Here is a 22630-nt window from a genome sequence, read left to right as displayed (position 1 = left end):
GAGTAAGCAGACAAATGTGAAACAAGGTGGAAAAATAGCACTCGAATACCGGAGGTAGAGTAAATATACTTTATTAATAAAGCTTTGAAGACATCACAAAAACTGTTACTCTGAGTTTCACGTTGACAGTTTTGGTTGAGAATCTTCACCAAAACTGTCCGGCGAACCGAACATGAAACTCTGAGTAACAGTTTTTGTGATGTCTTTGCAGCTTTATTAATAAAGTATAGTATATATTTAGTCAGTTCAAATAAACAATCAATTAAAGTAAACGAATTCAATTAACGGACAACAAGAGGACGTGCACAAGAAATGTATTAGTTTGACACTCGGTGAAAGGAGAGAGTATGACGTTTCGAGTATAACTCTTCGTCGGAAAGGAGAAAGAGGAAAGTCCAAAGAAGGAAAAGAAATCGACAACAGCACGTGTTTAGTTACATTGCTTTATAATGTAGTTTGAGTTTATACCAGTACATGATTTACAGAAGTTATATTTCTGTTGAAGTATAAGAAAAAGAATTTCTAAGCTACGAAGAAAGATTTTTGCCTTATTTTTAAAGACTCTAAAGAGGTATGTTGATATCTCATAACTTGGTATCTGGTGACAACGAAAAGCTAGTAACTATGATTAGTGTGGAAGAGATTTAAGTCATGTATGAAAGTGTTAAAAGTAGGTTTATGATCAGTAGCGGACTTGGTAAAGATTTTAGTGTATAAATGTGTACCCACCAAAACCTTAACCTCGGCTTTCGTTACTTCACTCTAGTTTTTAATGAAATAACAAATGATATGTAATACATGATAATGGGAAGAACATATCGTAGTGGTAGATCGAGTAAAACATAAGGAATTTTCTGTAAGCTGACTACTCGTTGAGTAACTATAGAAGTTAAAAAATTTGGATGAATAAGTTGGATCAAAAGACCTAATCAACACGTCAGGACAAACGAGGAAATACAAAATGGGTATTGAAAGCTACCTAACTGCTAAAACACTGAGAGTTTCAGGTGAATTAGATGCAACTGACATAAACAGCCACGAACTGAAACTAATAAACTGATCACTCAACTTGTTGGTGTTGCGTAGTGCCTGATGAGGTAAACTTATGGCGCGATCCATTTTACTAGTTATACCACATCTCTACCTGTTGAAGACCATAAGGAATATTCCAACAGTAATGAATCATAACGGTGCAATGAGATGGCCAGGACATAATACATTGCCCAGTCTATTCCCATACGCCCTTAGATTCTGTTTATGGTCAAGGTCGGATGAGAAAAATGAACACGGCACCCCAGCATTTATTGTTGGTAGTGTACATTCCGGCACAGTGTTTGGAGCCAGTGTGACTATTGACGTTGCATCTACCTCTATATATGTTTGTGTTCGTCGTACATGTGACGGGGAGAGATCCTACTTTTAAGATGTACTTGCTTTCTGGAACGTGATATATGAGACTGGGCATTTGGGGATGGTTTTTCGTGAAGTGACAGGCAGTGTAGAGGCCGAAGCTTGCTAAAATAACAAACTGCACTTTCCGTATGTCCAGGTGGTATTTCACTTTTAGTATTTCGTTTCGTTGTATTGGCAGTGTGCAGGTATGGTCTACATTTTGTGTCCTTTATAGTTTATTGAAATTTATTACGGAGAAATTGGGGAACCAGGTAGTCGTGGCTTAGTCTGTGATGGATCTAATATATTGTTCATACTTAATTTTGGTAGCCAAATGGGGTGTCTATGCCATGGTTATGCTAAGTATCTCTTTGCACCGTTTGTCTCTCTCTCTCTCTCTCTCTCTCTCTCTCTCTCTCTCGCTCAGTGTGTGTTTATGTGTGTGTGTGTGTGTGTGTGTGTGTGTGTTCTCTAGCTATGTCTTCTGCATGAATGTTGTGATGATGTATATAACCACAAGTATTTTTGTCTTCTGTGTGAGTGGTATGTTTATGCTGTTGAGTGTAATAACTGTTGCTAGTAATAAGAAACATAGGTTTGGTGGGTGCTACTTTAAGTCTGTTGCTGTGGAGTCAGATTTCTTGGTGAATTAAACAAATAGATTTCAAGTAGTTGTGCTGTGCATTTGCGTATGAGGTTTCTATACATTTCCTGGATGTATGGGATGGTTATGTACGTATAGATTGAAAACAGTGGATGAGAAAAAGGTCCCCTGTAGTACTCCATTAAAAAGACTATGAGTTCTTGGCGAGTTATCCTAGTGTACTACATAGGCTTCGCGGGCGTTTGCTGACCAGTGTTTTGAGTTGTTTCCTAAAGTGATGGTTAGTATGTTTTCTATGAGTTGGTAGCGGGGAATGGAGTCGAAAGCTTTGTTAATAATAGTGTTCGCTAGAATTTTATTACATTATTTACAATTGACGGATATTATTATTATTCAGGTCACTACCTGGAATCGAACTCGGAATCTTGGAGTTAGTAGCCCGCGTCTCTTAACCACTACGCCATATGCCCGTGGGCATATGGCGTAGTGGCGTAGTGGTTAAGAGCGCGGGCTACAAACCCCGAGATTTCGAGTTCGATTCCAGGCAGTGACCTGAATAATAATAATAATAATAATAATAATAATAATAATAATAATAATAATAATAATAATAACAACAACAACAACAACATCGAAAAATACCTTAGGAATAAGAACTCAGGTTCGAAATTTCCCCAAGACACCTGATGAAGGCTGGAGGGTATATCAGCCGAAACGTTGTGCTAACAACAAACAAGATGAGGACAAATATCCGTCAATTGTAAATAATGTAAATAATGTACATAATTCCTCATCTCTTAAATATAGAACAGAATTTTATTATTTCTTTATTTTTTCTGCCATGTATTTTCTGCGGCAGATTTGTGAGCAGTGGTAGTTGAATGTTGTAGTCTGAATCCGTGCTGGGGAAGCTGCATAGGTTTCTGATGTCAGCTTCGTCTTTCTAAGATTTTTGAGGATGTGCATACAAGGATAATGGGTTTGAGTGGTGTTAATTCCTTTGGGCTTTACAATTATAATTTTGTCCAGCTTCCAGATTCTGGGAATTCGACAGTGTTGGTATGCACAACGGCTCATACATACATGCATACATGCATACATATACATACATACATACATACATACATACATACATAGCATCATGGCTTGGCTTCACCGACGAAGATTAGGAAGGCTGTTGTCCACGTCGTCTGCACGCTCGTTCATGGCTGATAAGGTCGATGCGGGATCGACATATCCGATTGCAGGGATGACAGACATATGGTTGTTCAAGGTCTGATGATGCAACAGTATTGTTTTTTCGTCTCTGACGTTTGTTTTCAAGAGAGGCACAACGAGAGATCTCAAAGGAGGAAACAGCGTTGCTGACAGTATGACGCCAAGCGACGCGGTCAGCTGTTACAGTGGACCACTCACGATAATCAATGTCACAAATGCTAAGGGTCTACTTCAAGCAGTCCTTGTAACGCTTCCTTGTTGCACCCTGTTGTGGTAGCCGATGGTGACCTCACCGTATATGATGATCCTAGGTAGGCGGTTGTCTTTCATCCTGTCAACGTGCATTCCTCAATGCAGTCGTCTCTTAAGTAAAATGGCTTCCTGGCTGGTGACTTTTGCTTTGAGGATCTCAGTGTTGGTTTTGTAGTCGTTGCAGTAAATGTTGAGGATGGTATGGAGGCAGCGTTGGTAAAAACGTTCAAGCAGTCTGAGATGATGGCAATTGGGGACCCAGGACTCAGAGCCATATAGAAGCGTCGTGAGAGCGACGGCCCTGTCGACACTGACTTTTATACTGAACTTAAGATGCTTGTTGTTCCTCACACGCTTGTACAGTCTGACAAATGTTTTGTTTGCCTTTGCAGGTCTGCTGTCAATTTCTTTGTCGATACTCGCATTTGATGAGATGATACATCCAAGGGAAGTGAAGTGCTGTACCGGCTTCAGTTCTGTTTCGGCAATGGTGATGCGAGTGGGCTGTACTCTTCCTGAAGAGCTGGTTGGTGTAGGACTTCAGTCTTTTTCAAGCTTACTTCCAGCCCGAAGAGCTGGGCGGTCTCTACAAAGCAGGATGTGATGCACTGCAGGGCTCTTTCTGTGTGCACGACAAATGCGGCATCATTTACAAAGAGGAGGTCCTGGATCAATTGCTCATGTATCTTGGTATGGGCCTGTAGGTGCTGGAGCTTGAAAAGACTGCCATCCAGAGGGTACCTGATGAAAACGCCGTCTTCAGCGTCGACGTCTGAAAAGAGTTGGTGCCAGGACACAGCCCTACTTTACGCCGTTGTTAATGGGAATGGCTCTGATATGTTACTGTTCAGGCGGCCTTGTCCTTGTTGGTCTTCGTGAAGCTGGATGATCATGGTTAGGAATTTTGAGGGACAGCCAAGTCAGTTTAGGATCTGCCACAGACCTATTCTGCTCACAGTGTCGAACGCTTTTGTCAGATCGACAAATGTTGTACAAAGTGCTTTGTTTTGCTCCCGACACTTTTCTTGGAGCTACCTGGGGACGAAAACCATATCTGTTGTGCAACTGTTGGCTCTGAAACCACATTGGCTTTCTGGGAGATAATTTTCGGCGATGGACAGAACAAGTCTGTTGAGGAGTAATCTTGCTAGAACGTTTTCTGCAATAGAAAGCAAGATAATCCCCTGGTAGTTTGAGCAGTCTGACTTTTCCCCTTTGTTTTTGTACAGTGTAATGATGACAGCATTGCAGAGATCTCGTGGCAGCTTGCCCTGTTCCCAACATGCGACGAGGAGTTCGTGTAGTTTAGCATGTAGGACAGGATCCCTACGCTTCCATATCTCTGGAGGTATGCCATCGACTCCTGCTGCTCTTCTAGTCTTCAGCCGGCCTATGGCAACTGTGGTCTCTTCCAGGGTTGGAGCCTCATCTAGTTCCATTCTGACTGGCTGCTGCTGGATGTGGAGGATTGTGAGAAGCGTCTGGCCGTCTGAGCTGCTCAGGGGACTCCGGACTTGATTTGTTGGGCCGTAAACTGCCTTGAGAGCTTCGTAGAACCCCACCCATCCGTAGTCACCAATATCTCAGCTGGGTTCTCCGTGCGACATTAGTCCACCACTCATTCTGAACTTCATGGAGTTTGCGCTGCAGAAAGCAGCAGGCTTGGCGAAAGGCCGCTTTCTTCTCTGGGCAGGACGGTTGTGCCAGGTATGTTTGGTAGGCAGACATATTGTTCTTTAGTAATTCCTGGATCAGTACATCGTTTTCGTCAAACCAATCCTTGTTCTTTTTCTTCGTAAACCCAAGGATTTCTACAGAGGTCTATAGGATGGCGGTTTCCAGTTGTTCTCATAGGATTCCTGGAGAGGGATCTGAGGGGCAATTGGATTGATCAAACTTTGCCTGTAGGCTTGCGTGGAAGTTTACATTCACTTCGTTTAGCTGCAGACCGCTAGTTTTGATTTTCTTGTTGGTGAGTCCTCTCTTTTTTGTTCGGGCTTGAAGTGGGGTTTGAGGTTGCAACGAACGAGGTGATGGTCAATATAATATTCTGCGCTATGCATCATTCTAGTGTGCATGACGTCAGACTGATCTCGTTAGCGCACTAGAACGTAGTGAAGGAGGTGCCAGTGTTTGGACCACAGATGCATTCAGATTGTTTTCAGACTGTCTCTTTGCTGGAAGATGGTATTGATGATGACGAGCTGATTTTCGGTGCAGACCTCAAGCAAGAGGCGCCTGTTGTCATTGCAGTTCCCAACCGCATGTTTTCTGAGGACTACTTTCAAGGTTTCCGAATCTCGGCTCACTCTGGCATTGAAATCTCCTAGGATTATGACCTTATCATCGACAGGGGTTTCCTGTAGGAGTCAGCACAGGTCTGAATAGAACTTGTTCTTGTTATAATCCAGCGTGAAGATCACCTCACCAATTTCTTTCGGCCAGGAAAGGTAGGCTGATCACCCACCGCTTTCCTTCATCCGGAGGAAAATGGCATTTTTTTTTTTTTTTTTTGTCGAAAGAGGTTGTGATGGACGCAATTAAATGAACTAGGGATAAGTTACACTTGGAAGTGAAGGTGAGGGCGGTGAGGAAGATGCAACTGTCCTATAAATTTGCTGAAACGGGTTAAGTATGACAAAATGGACTCCACGTGACTTGCCTTAAATGGTATGCGGATATGCATAGTCATTCAAAGATGAATGACTGCAAAATGAATGGCTGCAAAGATGAATGGCTGAATTTAAGGACTAAAGTCACCAAAATAAAAATTAAATTAAAAATAATAATGAAAACTACCTACAGTAAATGCTGAAACATTACTCTGAGAAATGCAAATAAATCCATGCTGATGAAACCCGATATTTCTGTCAAACTTAAAAAACTGTTTTAATGTGGGTAAATCTAAGTCTATCTATCTATCTATCTATCTATCTATCTATCTATCTATCTATCTATCTGTCTGTCTGTCTGTCTGTTTGTCTGTCTGTCTGTCTGTCTATCCGAATTTATAATATTAAATAATATATAAATATATTTTTTTTTTATATGAATAAATATATTCTTTCATTCTCTTACTTGTTTCAGTCATTGGACTGCAGTCATACCTTGAAAGGCTTAGTTGGTTACATTGAGCCCAGTACTTAACTTTAAGCTTGGTACCACTGGACCAATATATATACGGATACAAAAACCTCCCCCATATACTCTGCTTTTCCTTTTAAGAAATACTTGATGGACAACTTTATTTGTTCGCAATGCTTCAGCATTGAAATTCTGCATTTCACTGAAGCATGAACTCAAATCTGGCGCAACGATTAGAGCCGAGGTTCTTGTTGATAACAAGTAACCCATCGTATTTTCTCTTGAAACTTCCAGCCTGATTCATACTCCAACAATCTGGAAGAGCACTTCTTTTCCTTTTCACACTTTTAGGAGCTTTATCACATGTTAAGGTTGAGGTTCGATTTTGAATCCATTTTTGTTTTAAAAAGCTATCACTCGCAGAAGTTTCATCTTGATTTTCCTCGGCTGTAATCGCTGCACAAAATTTGAACTTGATGTTTCTGAGAAATACAGAATTTGCAATACTGAAGCATTGCAAACAAATAAAGTTATCCAGTCATTATTTCACTTTTGTTATAAATGATGCTGATGACAGTCCTTCGTGTTCGAAGATAACGAGGAAGAGCGGCAAGCCTTCAGGTGGCTGTGTAAACCTCTCCTTCAACGACAGGTTCTGGTGCACTTGGGGCAAATATGTAAGCTTTGGTCAGATGGGGGTCATGACGATAACTCTCTCCTTCTTAAGCGTTTCTCATCCGATGCAGTTGCTCTTGCCTCCTCAAAGTTGTTTGCAGCAATCTGGATGCAAACTCCCCCTCCGCCTCACTCTGTGCTGTGACTCCCCCTCATTCTGTGAGGGGGAGTCTCTGCTGTCTCTTTTGTCTCCACTGAGCTCGTTGCAGGATTCGGCCTTCGGTATTCTGGATTTATTCATGTGTGAAATGTGATCATCTCATCTGAGCTGTTTGAACAGCAGTATGGCTTCAATGGTCGGGATGTATGGCTTCAATGGTCGTGATGACAACTGCCTTGTAGACTTTGATCATGGTGAATAGGTGCAGTGCACGGTTCTATAACACACGCTCCTACACACGTCCAAAGGCGGTGTTGGCTTTGAGAATGTGGTTGTCAACATCTTTTTCACAGGTTGCGTATTAGAAATAACGCTCCCCAGGTAGGTGAAGTGCTCGACTGCGTTGAGAGGTATCCATCCATGATGATTTGCGCTGGTCGGTATGTGGCTCATGGCAGTTTCTGGAACAGTACTTCAGTTTTCCTCAGACTGATGGTGAGGCCATATTAAGTCGTACTATTAATATATTCTACTGCTAAATTTACAACTAAGAAGTGCTGTACGAAACAGTTATCAATTTCTCATAGAAACTAATCAATCTATCCTGAGATATGCGAAACAATCGAAGCACCTAAAGCTACGTACATGCTATGTAACACTAACAGATAACGATAACAATTTTGAGGTGGACGGAGATCTCTCGCTATTTGAGATGTTATTTTGTAACGTTCTAATTAATTTTTCTTACCTCAAATTTCTTTAATGTGTTACGTTCGTTTCAAAGCGAACATATTGAGCAATATTACCACATAAGCGCGCGCGCACATTCGTGTCAATTCCGAAGCATGATTGAATCCGCTAGTCTGAACTATGTACAGATACTGTATAAACTGTTTGCTAGTTACGCGACGTAGACAAGCCGCAACTACGGCGAAATACATATCTGTCGCTGTGGTGATCACATCTGGGCGATTTCATTTGCCCAACTCTGAAGTATATTATATTCTAGTGTTTAGACAACACACATACATTAAGTATGTTTTATTGATTAAGTTTTTATTATAGATCCGCTTCTATTGCATAATTCTAATTTATTCTGCTTATGCTGTGAGCATTGCAAACGACAGATATAACAAATTAGATTTCCCGTCAGAACATTTTATGAGCAGTAAATATGGGCTAATGTTTTTACGAGAAATCTTTATGTTACAACACAACTGTATAAGTGCAGCTATATGTATATTTACATATGTGTAAAACGCTTTAGCGTCGGTGATGTAACTGGACACGTGTATGTATGTTTGTATGTTTGTATGTATACACACACACACACACATAGATACGTACAACACTAGAACATGCACTAATTAATCACTATATACAAAAACTAACGCCAACGCCAGATCCGTAGAGAATATCACACCTGGCGACCGGAGATGAGCAAGGGAGCTGTCCACTCAACCAATACATATTACTGTGGGTGCCGCTGGATGACAGGCTCTAGCGATGATATTATTCCACGTTTTCCACTCCATGGCACAGGCCTTAGCATGCTCGAGTTCGAGGCACTGCGACTTCAGGTCTTCTTCAGTTTGTTTTGCCCATAGTACTGGATTCACTAATACGCGGGTCGCTGCTTCCACAACAGTTGGTGTAGAAGTCTCCTGGTGCTCATATTGCAGACGTGGCCAAACCACTGTAGTTTGCGCTGCTGGACTTGGTCTTCAATGGAAGGCTGCTACTGACATTGCTCTCGGATGTTGTTGTTTGAGATTCGGTCATGTAGAGGGACACCAAGCATTTGACGAAGACACCGCATTTTGGCTGCAACATCCACACTCAAATCGAAAACCAGCTTGTTCTTCCTTCCTGGTCTGTTCGCGATGTTGTTGGAGCCGCGAATGAATGATCTTCAAAAAGACCTTTCCAACGATGGACAGTAGGCTAATACCACAGCACTTTTTGCATTGTTATGGATGGGAATGATGATGGCCTTCTTCCATCTCAAAGGTGTGCTGTATGATAGCCATATTAGATGGGTGTGAGTGCAAGGAGTCGTTCTAGCAGCACTACGCCTCCAACCTTAATTGCCTCAGCAGTGACTTGGTCCAAGCCAGGAGACTTCCCATTTTTCAACAAGCGTGCGGTTTCCTTCACTTCCTCTAGTGTAGGCTCAATATTGGTCATCAGGGTGTCGGGAGGGTCGACAGGTGATGGAGCTGCCGACAGTCCCTGGGGTGGGTCGTAGTTGTAGAGTTCATCAAAGAAATTTCTTCAACTCTGAAAGCACTCATCCAGCGATCGCACAAACAGACCATCAGCTTTCCTAATATTACCGTTGGTCGACTTAGTCTTTCCACTCAGCTGTCGAAGTGTGCGATAGAGATTCATTACTCGTGTTTGGACGCAGCTTCCTCGAGATCGGTTGCCATCCTATTCCAGTATTCTTCCCTTTCCGCTTTCATCCCCCGACGGACTTCTTGATTTAATTGCCGGTATTGGTCGAAGTCGACCAGCTTCACTTTCTTGCATATGTCTACCAGGTCGAGGCACTCATCTGAAACCCAGGGTTGCATCCTGCATTGATTAGGCGGCACAGAGGCTTAGCACATTAAAAAATGGTCTCTGAAATTTTAAGCTCCTCATCGTCCACATTGACGGATCCAGCCAGTGAGGCGAAGGGGTTGGTCAGGGCAATTTGGAAGTCACGCTGTTGGGCGGCATCGTTCGGCTGATTCCAATTCAATCTGGTCACTTTCAGCAATTTCCGTTTCACCTGTTGAAGTTTAAAGCAAATCCAGGCACGAACGAGGTAGTGGTCAGAGCCGCAGTCGGGATCTCTCATAGCGCGGATATCCTGGAGTGATGATCGGAGCCGAGCATTGATAAGCACATAGTCCAGGATCGCTGAGTCCTTTCCAGACAGATTTCCCATGTGAGCCGGTGTTTCTGAGGAGGTCGGAAGTGAGTGTTCCAAACAATCAGATTGCTGGTTGTGGCGAATGAAGGCAGGGGCCATTATCATTGATCTTTCCATGTCCGAAGATGCGTATAGTAGTTTCTCAGCCATATCTACACAAGCCAACATGGTCATTGAGGTCGCCAGTGAGGATAGTCCTTTCCGTTTGTGAGATTAAGTTCAGCACATGTTGTAGCTGATCGTAGAAGTCATCCTTAGCGAGGTCTGAGCTGGTGTCAGTCGGAGGATAGGCAGAGATGATGTGCGTTTTGATCGTTTGTCATCGCTAGAATAGTAGCGCCTCAACTTTGTGTCGAGGGTAGGCGGGTCGATGATCATTGTTCCCGGTCCAGTAAGTTGCAGTTCAGATAATGCCGCGATCGATACGTCACTCATGATAAGTTCCCGGGAGATGATCTCTTTCTGTCCGACGTGGTGACCAGTTCGAACATTCCAGACAGCCACATGATTGCTTGTCTTCGGCGTGAAAAGATATTTGTTCGGCAGGGCCAGGCAACCACCTTCGGCAGAGCAACCACCCTCCTCCTTTTGCAGTCGGGTTTAGGACTTTCCTTGGTGGAGTTAACGCCAATACATTCACTGTAAGAATGTGTCTGCACTCATCATCGAATTTTAACGCAATTATTAGATGATATGAATGCTTTTATTTACAGAATCTATAGGATGTAAAAAATCAGCAATGTCTCTTCCAGCAACTTCATTCTTCTGTATTGTTTCATTGGCGACAAATCGCCATCACAAGTAGATACTTACATGGGAACTATATTTAAAACAATCAATGTAGTTGATTTTCAGCCCCAGTTCACTCCTGACTGATGAGAGCTATAATCTAAAACATTCCATTCTTAGCCATCTTGCGGTTAGGACTGCGTTATCCAAGGGATTATTTGGCTGCTATTTCTAGCAGGTTGAGCTACCACGCAGAGGCTCTGATTGCTATTTCTACAACTTATTAGATCGATTGGAAGTCATCAGATACTTCATTGACTTACAATGTTTCTGTAATGATTAAACTTAGATGGAGATCACCTTTCTCTAATCTATCAACATGGTCGGATCTGAACTGAACTGGTAGGAGGTGTAAACCAACTACAAGGAAATGACGGTAAGTGCATTAAGTTTTCTGTTGTCTGTAGCGTTACATTTTTAGGTTCATATAGGTTAAATGACTTAGTTATTGACAGTTTGTGGTTCCATTGCTGCATATCACTATCTCTCGTGTACACTTCATTTGCGTGCAAAACATTTTGACATCGCCTCTCTCTCTCTCTCTCTCTATCTCTCTCTCTCTCTCTCTCTCTCTCTCTCTCTCTCTCTCTCTCTCTCTCCTGTTGTCTCTCCTCATTTCTACATATGTTTCTCTACTTCTTCAATTCTTTTGATTATCGTTCTTGTTTTCTTAGCCATTCTGGGTCTTTTATATCTTGTTACTTCCCTCTTTCTTTAATGCTTTATCCCACTACTTTCCTGATCTTTTTGCATTAGACATTCTGTCGTTTCTGTTTTGTCACATCCTTTTGTACATTTTAAATTTCGTAATTGATTTTTATTCTTCGCGTTGGCGTATATTATATTTAATCTCAAACCTTATATTTCTTTATGTGTCCATACACTATACTTCCCCAAATTCTCATTCCTCAAGAATCTCAGTTTAATAATTACTTTTACTTCTTTTATTCTATGTTCAATTTTTTGAATTCTTCTTCGATTCTTTTCTTTCGTATTAATAGCTCTGTTGTTTTATTGTCTCTTTGCTCATGTAAACTTTTATCTTGTCTATTCATTCATCGATCCAATTGTCTTCTTTTTCTTCTTTCACCTATCCCATAAAATTCTTTTTCCTTCTGAACTAACTCGTACATACACAAACTTCTTTTTAATTATAAATAGTTATGTAGGAGTAAAGCTATATTCTCGTTTCACTATTCATTCCAATGTATGGAGCTCCTTTTCGTTATTCATACACAATTAACATTGTTCGATATTGCGCGACATCTAATAAGCTCCATTTCGTTTTTCGTGGTGTTTGTCCATGTTTCTGAATTTACCAGTATTGATGGTTGCCCTGTTGTTTCTACCAGTAATGCTTCTCGCCATCTCCCAGAAGCTGATCTGCGTCTCCTATGAATTATAACCCTCTTCTTTGCTCCTATTGCCGTGTATTTTATTTTTATTTATTCTTTCTTTTATTTTTCGATATTATTTCCTACACACACGCACTCAGACACACGCACATACACCCACCCACCCAGTCACACCTTAAGTATTTGTATTAGCTTGTCATTTCTGTTCTCTTTTTCAGAGCTGACAGGATATAACCCCTTTGGCCGGTGATGCGCCATTATCAGTTTGACCAACTGTGATTCTCACAATATAGTTGCAGTCATATAGGTGAAAGTGGACCCTCGCTTTGTACAGTTTTACTTCAGGTCAGACTAATCATCAAAGACGTCCTAGTTATGACCTTCTTAGCTTTCGGACAATTTACCTCGGACTACATAAACCAATTTGAATTTTATTGGCAATAGGTATTATTTGCAGAAGATTTTGCTGCTGTTTCTAACAGTTCCAAAGACCGTAGAAGCTCCCACATTGACTTGCTTCTCAAAGTAAAACTTGAAGAATAACGCCGAACTTACGACACCATTTAAAAGTAAATGAACCTGCCTCTTTACTTATTTAGTAACGACTGCAAGAAATGTTTGGCTCAAATAAAAAAAGGCAACAGATCACAATAATAATAAGTAAATAAAATTAAGGTATACAAATATATGCACGTTACTTAGAAACGTTGGCTGAGCGAGTTTTTAAACCGCGATTTTTTTTTTGTTTTGCTTCATCAACGATTTGTATAGGATAAAAATAAAACAAGGAAATACTAAATAATTGTTTCGATCAAACTAATTGGACAACTTATTTATTAGTATTGATTTCAAATTCAAAAAGTATTTTTATTGCTTATTTGCTTCTAATATGTAAAAATTGTTCCTTTACCCGTCAATAGTAAAAAAGTGTATTAAAATATAAACAAACAATATTTCAAGGGAGATAATCAATGCTCGACATTATTAGTTACACGTTCTTGAATGGTGCCCAGGGACCCTTTGACAACTTTCGTTAAATGTCTTGTTGCCGAGGACTGCAACAGCTGCTGTGGGGAACGAACTCGTGACTCGCAAGGTCCAGTATCAAATTCGCCCAGCCGCAGGGCTCTCTCTCTCTGTATCTGTGTTATGCTGAACTCCAGAATATCTCTGTGACAGTTGCTATGGTGACACTTCTGGTTGGGTAGACCTAACTAAATTATAAACGAATAATACCCACCCCTACCTCGGAGTTTTATGCGTAATTTTGACACTATTATCAAAGTAACATCTCATAACAACTCGTGGTTACACTTGTTTCCCATTATAATTTTTTTTTTTTACCCCTAAATAAGCCAATTTGCATGCAGCTGACTTTATTCTACTACCGAGACAAATAAATCAGCTGATATCTTTACTCGTAAATATTTTACATATTCCCAAATCATAGCATTTATCGTTTTTAAAAAAAATGGAATAATTTTAAAAGAAGAAATAATGAATTATAATAACGATAAAAGACAATTATTAATAATAATAAAAAAAGAAAACAGAAAAGCTAAACTTTATTCGAAAAGCTCTTGTCTTTCTGTCGGTGAGGGATTGCTATACATGACAGTCGAAAGGAAACGTACACAGCGACATCTAAATCACGCATGCGCATAGTTACTAGTTAAATTAATGGACGCCAGTGTTCCGAACAGGTTAGAATTTTTTCTTTTATGCCAAGACGGATTTAATGCCGAGAATATATCATTTCCTTAAGCTTTCAATTTTCGAAATTTATATTTTGTTGTTCATTATCTCTCTGTTAAAATTTAATTTCGATTTATATTTTAAAGATATTTCTTGGAGATTTTTTTTTCTCTTTTGTTTTCGCCTTTCTGTGTTAGAAATCTGTATATATTACGTGTGTGTGTCCATCCAAATTACTGTGAAAGACAATTCACTTTGATTGTATGTTAGTATCATGTATGAAATATTATTTATAATTAATAATTACAAAATATTTATCCATTTTTTTCTTTAATCTGAAAGGCGTAGAAGTTACATTAACTCTTTTCACTCTAATTTCCTTCTCTACTTAGTGTATCTATCGTCTTTCCTGCTTTCTATTTGCCTTTTTTATGCCTTGTGTAGATTATAATACACTCACATATCGTTGTATATAACATATATGTTGTTGGTTTGCTCCAGCTGAGTTTAATACTGTACCACGCTGTAACACACACACACACGTGTGTGTGTGTGTGCTTGTATATATAGGTACGTATTATATTTATATATATGTGTTACCCATACGCGTTTGCGTATACACCTTATAGCCACATTCTAATATGTTAATGTTTGTTGATGTTTTTATCTCTGATGCAGTACCTATTACGCCTATACGGCATATTTTAGAATGGTATTTAATGATTTTTTAAAAATAATCCTTTTTGCAATTTATGTTTAGGTTAATCGTATTGTATTTTGCGCCATATTAATTGAGTTATATATCTCTTTTTTTTTTTTTTTTTCCATATTCACATTTACTAATTGTCATCTACGAGTAGAAAATTACAGCCTTGTAGTTTAGATATCTCTTTAATATACGTTTGAAATAACTATTATTATTATTATTATTATTATTATTCGGTATTCAGTTTGTTTTCTCTTCTTTTTTTAAACTATTTATGGTGGGTCTTGAGGAAATATTTCTTGACTAATTTCAATTGTTAATAAAACGATTTATCTAATTTTAAAGCTTATAGTAATAAACTTGATGTTCCCCAGAAAACGCTATTTCACTAAGAAGTCAATCTCTTTTCACTCAACATCTTTCCGAGAAGACTTTTACGTACAAAAGGAAAAAAAAAAAGGCTTTTTCACTCATCACTTAATTTTCTCACTCGTTAAGAAACACAAAATTGTTTTATTAATTTATAGGCTTATTTTGTGGCACATTTCCAGAATTTACTTTTGGTTTAGTCATAACTTAGTGAGTGATTTGGTATATTTGATAACTGAAAAGATATGCGGTTCATTGTTAAATGAATGAAATTTAGTCTGTGGTAGACAAAAATGAATTCTCGGCATCTAGTGTAGTGGCTTGAAGCAAGGGGACTTCCAGTAATTCCTCTCTTTATCGCTTTCCTTATATATATATATATATATATATATATATATATACACACACACACACACAGAGTTTTATATGTGATCACTCAGGCGCACTCTAATTTTTCAAGGCACCCATAAATACCATTGATTTATTCACTGGTTATAAATCCTTTTTATTGTAGCTATCGCATTGACTCTATAGTTTTACTTGGTCAGTCGACTCAAGCTTCTGAATATCGAGTCTCTTTTCTGTGGGGATCCACTAGCAAGCTGTATCTTCAGAGAAACATAATTAGGTTATTTAACAGATGTTTCCTTTTTTTCCCCCCTTTCTGTATCTACATATTTATGTGCAATTTATCATTAATTTGGTGTTAGATTATTCTGATTTAAAAACCGTATAGATCTTCGGTCAACGTTATTATCATTCTTTACTAAGTTATCTTTTACCTATCCAAACATATTGGTTTATTCATTTTAATTTCCTCGGTGCAAGTGTTTAGTCTTTTTTTGCTGTCTTCTCAACGGTATCGAAACATTTAACCCTTGAATATCACCAACGATCTGAGATTAATTTTGTGTACGAGTATGTGTATAAACTATACTTTTAAAGTATTTCATTGCTTAGTAAAACCCTTTAAGATAATACTCCATAGAAAGAGATATTTCAGGTTTTAACATGTATTTCTGTTTATAAAGTTTTTAAATTGGGCTAAATCTTTTCGATGAAACATTTTAACATATGGATTCAATCACCTATTTGTTCATTTCCCATGTACATCGAATTAGATTGGATTAATCAATGAAGGAGAGAGTAAGAATTAATTATATGGAATGAAGCTAACTTAATTCCGAGGTAGTGCTAAAATACAGACTAGAAGAAATCTATCGAGCTATTCAGCTTATTTCTTTGTTCGTATCTGAATGAAGGTTCATTCAAAAACACGGAGTTAACTTAGTTTTGTTGTATTAACTCTCATTTTATTAGTTTGGGGAATTGTTGCAATGCAGGTACTGTACTGGACTCCCTCCTTTACTATTGATACTTTGGTCATTCATTATTTGCTGTGTATCGAGCTTTTAAATTCCTTTGCTTCATTCAACATAACCAATTTTCTGTAACTTTTGGACATGTACATATTAACTGAGCACTTTATTAACGTCTATATATTTTTCTAGTGTGTCGTTTTGCAATATTGATCAACTTGTTTTGCAATTAGTAATTCTAAAACATTTCTTCTGCAGTTATTCCATTAAAGGTTCATGATTACATTAACGAAGAAAACAGAGTCAACTTGGAATCTTTGTTAAATGTTCTGTTGATTACAACAGAACCGTACTCTCATCTGAACACGAGATAGGAAACTTTTTCCAATCCTATTTACATCTAGTTTCTGAATGGCTCGGTTCCCCCTCCCCTCATCAGAATTGAAACAGCATAGAATGAATCATCATAACTCATCTGAAATCGGTTACCTTTATTAACTAGCTTTATATATTTTATTTAGTTCATTTTGGGCCCCACTTACTGCTTTATCGTTTTGTTTGATGCGACTTTTGTAAATGGGTCTTAGATTCCTATTATTAAATATATCTTCATATAGCATCTATTTGAATCTGTGACTAGCGTTAATTTTATTCACTCGTAGTTTTGTTTGCATTAACAAAATTCTGTAGATATTAAATCATCAAAGATTTGGTTTTTTAAAAATTGTTTTAGGAAATTTCTCATTCTTTGTATTTGGTATATATAAACGGAAATGCTAAATTTTATTCTCATTGTAAAACTACAGCATTCTTTACTATAAACAATACAGCAATTTACATTTTTCAAAGTGATTTTTAATTTCCTTAACTATAGTAGATGAAATTTTATTTAGAATTTTTCTTAGAATTTAGCTCCTGAAAATGATTTTTTCATATTTTTGACACAAATGAATATATGGCAATATCAAAGCTTTAGAAAAAAAACTATGAATTAATCAGTTAATTAAATTATATCGAATTTTTAAAAATTCAGTTACTGGTGATTACTAGACACCATATCTCTACCTTCAAGTGCCAATTTTCCAGTCCTAAATAATGATTTTTCAATATACTAAAAATTGTTGCAGAAGCTTTGGTACTTAAGTTAAATGGTAACTAACAATAGTGTTATTCCATTTTCCCATTATTTTCCAAGAGCTATGAAGTGTTTCTTTTGTATTTTCAGTTCAAAATTAGCGGACATATTGATTTAATTTCTGTGTGGTTTCCTACCAATCTCTCAAGCTGTCGTCCCCGCCATCATCACAAGCACTGGACCAAGATCCTACTGCCAGTGACCACACCAGGATGGCAGTCTCCCGGGTGCCGACACCTCCACCACCGGAGATGTCATGCCCTGTGGCAGAAAATTGGTGTTATACACAGGTACCTCTCATTCCCTTTGTTCACAGACACATACAATTTCGCTATTTAAGAAAGAAGTTTATGGTATTAGAAAGTAAGAGATGAAATAGAATACAGTTATGTTATTTTTATTAATCACTTTAATAGCTTATATGTATCCATTTTGCTTTTCATTGCTATATAATATAGCTTATATTAAAGGGCTCATGCTAGAACTGTTTTAATCATAATAAATTGGATATATTTTACTATAGTTAAAGCAGGTGGCTCAGTTAACATGAAGACCTAATCTGTGTCTATCACTGTAATTACACTTCAAGTAAATGAAGGGACTGGTCATTTGTTCTCCAAAACAGGATATAAAGCTACAGAGTTTAGAGAGTTGCAATAAATATAAAAAATTAATTGGATATTTTCTTTTATAAATCCGGTTTCTTGAACTTAGATCACCCATAAAAGTATTTGAAAATGTAACAGAATGATAGGCTTTTATAAGCATCAAACACAGAAAAATATTTGGTAAGCATTATGGTTTTGATTGAATGTCATGATTCAAAAGAAATGATTGGATTTTGGCACAGGCAGGTTGTATATAATTAAAGAATTCATTTAGCATTTACATGGTTCTGGCTGTTATACTGCACAGAACTTTGGACATATTCTTCTACTACATGATTGAGCTAACAAAAGATTTTTGAATGACATTTGATTCACAAAAAGCATGCAGAACTGTGCCAGATAGACATGGAATGTACAAATTAGTGTGTTGAAGAAAAATACCCACAGTATTTAGTTTAATCCATTTTTGAAAAGGTTGACTTGCTTTGCATTCTTCACAAATCAGTAAACTCTGGACAAAATACAGGGTTTAATATAAGTTACTAAATATTTCGAAGTCAGTTCCCTAACATGATCACTGTCCAATGATAGAAGTTAGTAAAAAAATAGTTTGGTTCTAATTAGATATAGCATGAAAAGAGAAACTGTTAGCTTTGTAAGAAGTAACAGTAAGGTCTTTATTCTACACTAAAGACACCATTTAACAACTAATGATACAGTGCAACTTCTGGTAAGAGAAACAGCTTTCAATCACATAACACAGAATCATATTCTGTGTCTTTTTCAGAAAAAAAACAAACTATGAGAATTACAAAATAAGTTGCAGATTAAATCATTCCAGCAGCTTGATTGTTCACTTTGAATGGCAATGTTCATGAATTGTAGTAATAGGCCATGGGAAAATAATTTCACTTCTGCCACTGAAAGAATCTCCCTCTGATAAAGAGTATTATAATGGAATGAAAAATGTCAGTTGGGAGTATTATTGAGATTAGGATCAAGTCAGTCAAGCTCCAGTTCAACTGTTTTCTCTGGAGATTTTGGATATCATGACGAATCACAATAGAATGTCTACTGCTCTGTTAGTAATCTGAAGAAAAGCAAACTTGTCCTTACATTTCAAGTGGTTCTATTGAATGATCACATTTGCATGTGCACACATTTTGTTGCAAGTTCAAAACAGTATAAATTATCCAAGGAAGTTGAGAATAATTACTGGAGAATGTCTAAAGAGAAGGAAAAAATGATTGTGGGGATTCTCATTGACAGACAGTGAAAGGAGAGATTGAGTAGAATGATGCATTCCAAGAAAGCCTTCTTAATTAGATTCTAGAAGATACCTTGATTTTACTATTCCCAGTACTGACTTCCATATTGTCGTATTGATTCTCTCACATTGGCCATTACCTGTAGTTCTAGTTTGTACAATTCCGTGGTCATTTAGGAAATTTCTCTTTCATTGATATGAATTGAACTTCTTTATCATTGCGGTCAGTGCTGAGATTTCCAGCTGGAGAAAGTAGCTCTTTCAGACATCAAACACTAGTTCGAGGGGTGATATCTATACAAGTAAATACAAAGGGGCTATGTGAATAATTAACGGTTGCCAACAAGTACCAGCTGTTTAGGTCCCATAAAATCCAGTGAAATGCAATCCATAGACTGAGTAGCCTTTATTAGGTGTTAATCTGTAAGTTTATAAAACTTAGATTTTAGTCCAGAGCATATTTTAGTTGCCACAATAGAATTCACATATGTCCTCAGTTGAATTTGAAAAAATCTAAGGAAGATTTTTTTTACCTTTACTTTACATTATGCAAAAAGTTTTCTTATAGTTGGGTGACGTAATCTATCATGAATTTGTTGAAAGTTTACAGTCTGATTGCACAGACATCAGAATGCACACACTTTCCCCACATAAATCAAAAATGTCAAAACTACTTGAAAGTTCTTATTCTCCAGCATAATATTTTATTTATTTTACACTTATGGGATATATCAAATAAATTGGATATTTTGTTGATCTGTATTCAGAATGAAGTATCTTCATAGGAGGTAGTACTAACATTTTTATAAGCCCTCATCAATTATAAAAGCTTCTTTCTGAATAAGGGGCTACAAAAATTCAATCTTGGGAAGGGTACAAATGAAAAGGGTTAGGGTTAATTGAAATTGGTTGTAAAAGGGATGAACTTGTTGATGGCAGGAAAGCAAGCATTTTGTTCAACTTTGATATTTTTGAAGGTAGTAGCAGCTTCTTGGAAAATTTAGAAAGTGGTACATTTCATTAATGGTCTTGATTTAAAAATTGTGACCCATATGTTGTAATAAATCTAGCAATTCAACAATTTTTTTTTTTCAAATTCCTCTTCAGAAGTAGGAATTTTAATGAAACAGCTTATTGTGAACAGGAGTTATTCTGTGGTCTTCAATGCAATAACCAAAGCATTTCAAGCTTGTTTGGTCAAAAATATATTTTTTGATATATGCTTATATTTCTTTTGTGAGCTTTCTAAAGAGTTAGTGCATATAATAATGTTGTCTAATTATGGGTAAGAAGAGTCATAAGATTCATTGAGGTAATTTGACTCATCATTTAATGTATTAAGTCTGTTGGTACATGTATAATCATTCATTGAAAATGTATCAGTGTTTGTAGAACCAAATGAAAAATTTGTATACCAATACAGTTGTCTCAAGGCTTGAAAATCAACATAGAAAAGATTTTTAATTGCTAGTTACAGCTGATTGTAGGCATCTTTCATATTGACTTTGCTCAAATATGAATGTTGTGCTACAGAAGTCACTGACAAGGTTTTGTTTGTAATTTTATTTTTGTTATTACAACCTGAACTCTTCACAGTGAGTGACCGAGTTCTATGATGCTTTCTTTGAGTTGGTCATTTATTTCTTGCTTCATAAGTTTACAGTCATCCACAGGGTACATAGTTTTGTGTTTAGAGCAGTGGTTCCCAAACTTTTTGGTGCTGCTGCCCCCTTAGCACCCAGGCTACATTTCTAGCCCAAGTAACCATCACAAATGTAGACCTATTTTTGAAGCAAATTCAAAGCAACTGTATATCACAAATAAAACTTAACCTAATGAACCCATTATTTTGTTATTTTTACATGAATCATTACCCCATTATTGCCCCTTTGGAATTTTCCACTGCCTCCAGTGGGGCAATACTCCCCACTTTGAGAACCACTGAGAGCTTATTGAAATACTACACAATGTTGAGACATGAAACCGTGTAACAGTATTAAAAGTTTGGACAGACTTGACTTAACTAATAATGATAGCATTTTGTACAAGCTTTCAGCATTTTATCCAAGTCATCATCATCATTTAGCATCTGCTTTCCATGCTGGCATTGGTTACATGGTTTGACTGGAACAGGTAAGCCTGTACCAGGTTCCAGTGTAATTTGGCTTGGTTCTACAGTTGGGTGCCCTTCCTAATGCCAACCACTCCTAAGTGTTTAATTTAATTGAAAACTAGAGAAAATGAGGCCTCCCATATGGCATTTTTAGATGGCGATTTTCTGTGGTCATTCCTATATATCCAAGAAGAACAGAAAAATATAACTGAAACAGGTTCCTGTTAAGTGACCTTCTCTGTATCAGTAGTGTGTTCACAAAGATATTTTAATTGTGAACATTGACATTCATTAGTGCTAAGTTCTAGACTATGGTTTGGGAAACCGTTGTTTTCAAATTAACATTGGTTCTTGAAAAGTTTTGAGTCTTGTTCCAGAAATAATAGCCTTCATTATTGAGGTTTTTTTAAAAATAGTTCTTGTGATATTACCTTAAAGTTAAATTCTTTAGCCATAAGTTTGAAGGCTTAAAGAAATTGATCTAGGGATTCAGTTAGCTGTAATCGCAAGTGATAAGCTGATGTCTCAGAAAAACCCTGTTCACTTGTTTAATGTGGATGTTCTTTCAAGCAATTTATTTCATTCTTATTATTGTCACAGTCAGTGATAAATTTAACTACTTCGTGAAATATGATGTTTATGACAGAACTAGAGAAGTTTCAGGTGTGGAAGCAAGGTCTAGAATTGAAGGGCCTTAGAGTCAACCTAGCTAAAACCAAAATCCTAATAAGTAGGAAGGTAGATAAAACACAAACCCCTTCAGGTAGATGGCCCTGCTCAGTATGTAGAAAAGGAGTAGGTAGTAACTCTATAAGATGTACCCGGTGCAAGCTATGGACACATAAGAGGTGCAGCAACATCAAAGGCAGGTTAACTAGCAAGTTAGTTTTTGTTTGTGGCAGATGTTCAGGTGCAATAAAGACTGCAAACAAACAGGAAACAACTTCTATCTCATTCCAGGGTGAAAAACTAGAGGTAGTCGATAGCTTCCGCTATCTGGGCGACCAAGTTAGTAGTGGGGGTGGGTGC

The 22630-nt window shown here is 37.6% G+C and overlaps 1 protein-coding gene across 2 annotated transcripts in view; it reads left to right on the top strand.

Annotated features, from left to right (window-relative positions):
- The first annotated feature begins 13951 nt into the window (after positions 1-13951).
- LOC106881780 (speckle-type POZ protein) overlaps positions 13952-22630 on the top strand; it is a 27724-nt gene continuing 19045 nt past the window's right edge. Inside the window, exons 1-2 of one of the 2 annotated variants that reach the window (XM_014932287.2) lie at positions 13952-14092; positions 17704-17903. In XM_014932287.2, the coding sequence (XP_014787773.1) occupies positions 17826-17903 (78 nt within the window). In that variant the 5' untranslated portion in view covers positions 13952-14092; positions 17704-17825. Of the gene's footprint in view, positions 14093-14374; positions 14655-17703; positions 17904-22630 lie in introns of those variants that run through there. The other variant, XM_014932295.2, reaches the window with a different exon arrangement.

This window comes from Octopus bimaculoides, chromosome 4, assembly GCF_001194135.2.
Source record: "Octopus bimaculoides isolate UCB-OBI-ISO-001 chromosome 4, ASM119413v2, whole genome shotgun sequence".
In the NCBI taxonomy this organism is placed as follows: Eukaryota; Metazoa; Mollusca; class Cephalopoda; order Octopoda; family Octopodidae; genus Octopus; species Octopus bimaculoides.
This window is presented reverse-complemented; position numbering and strand designations above follow the sequence as displayed.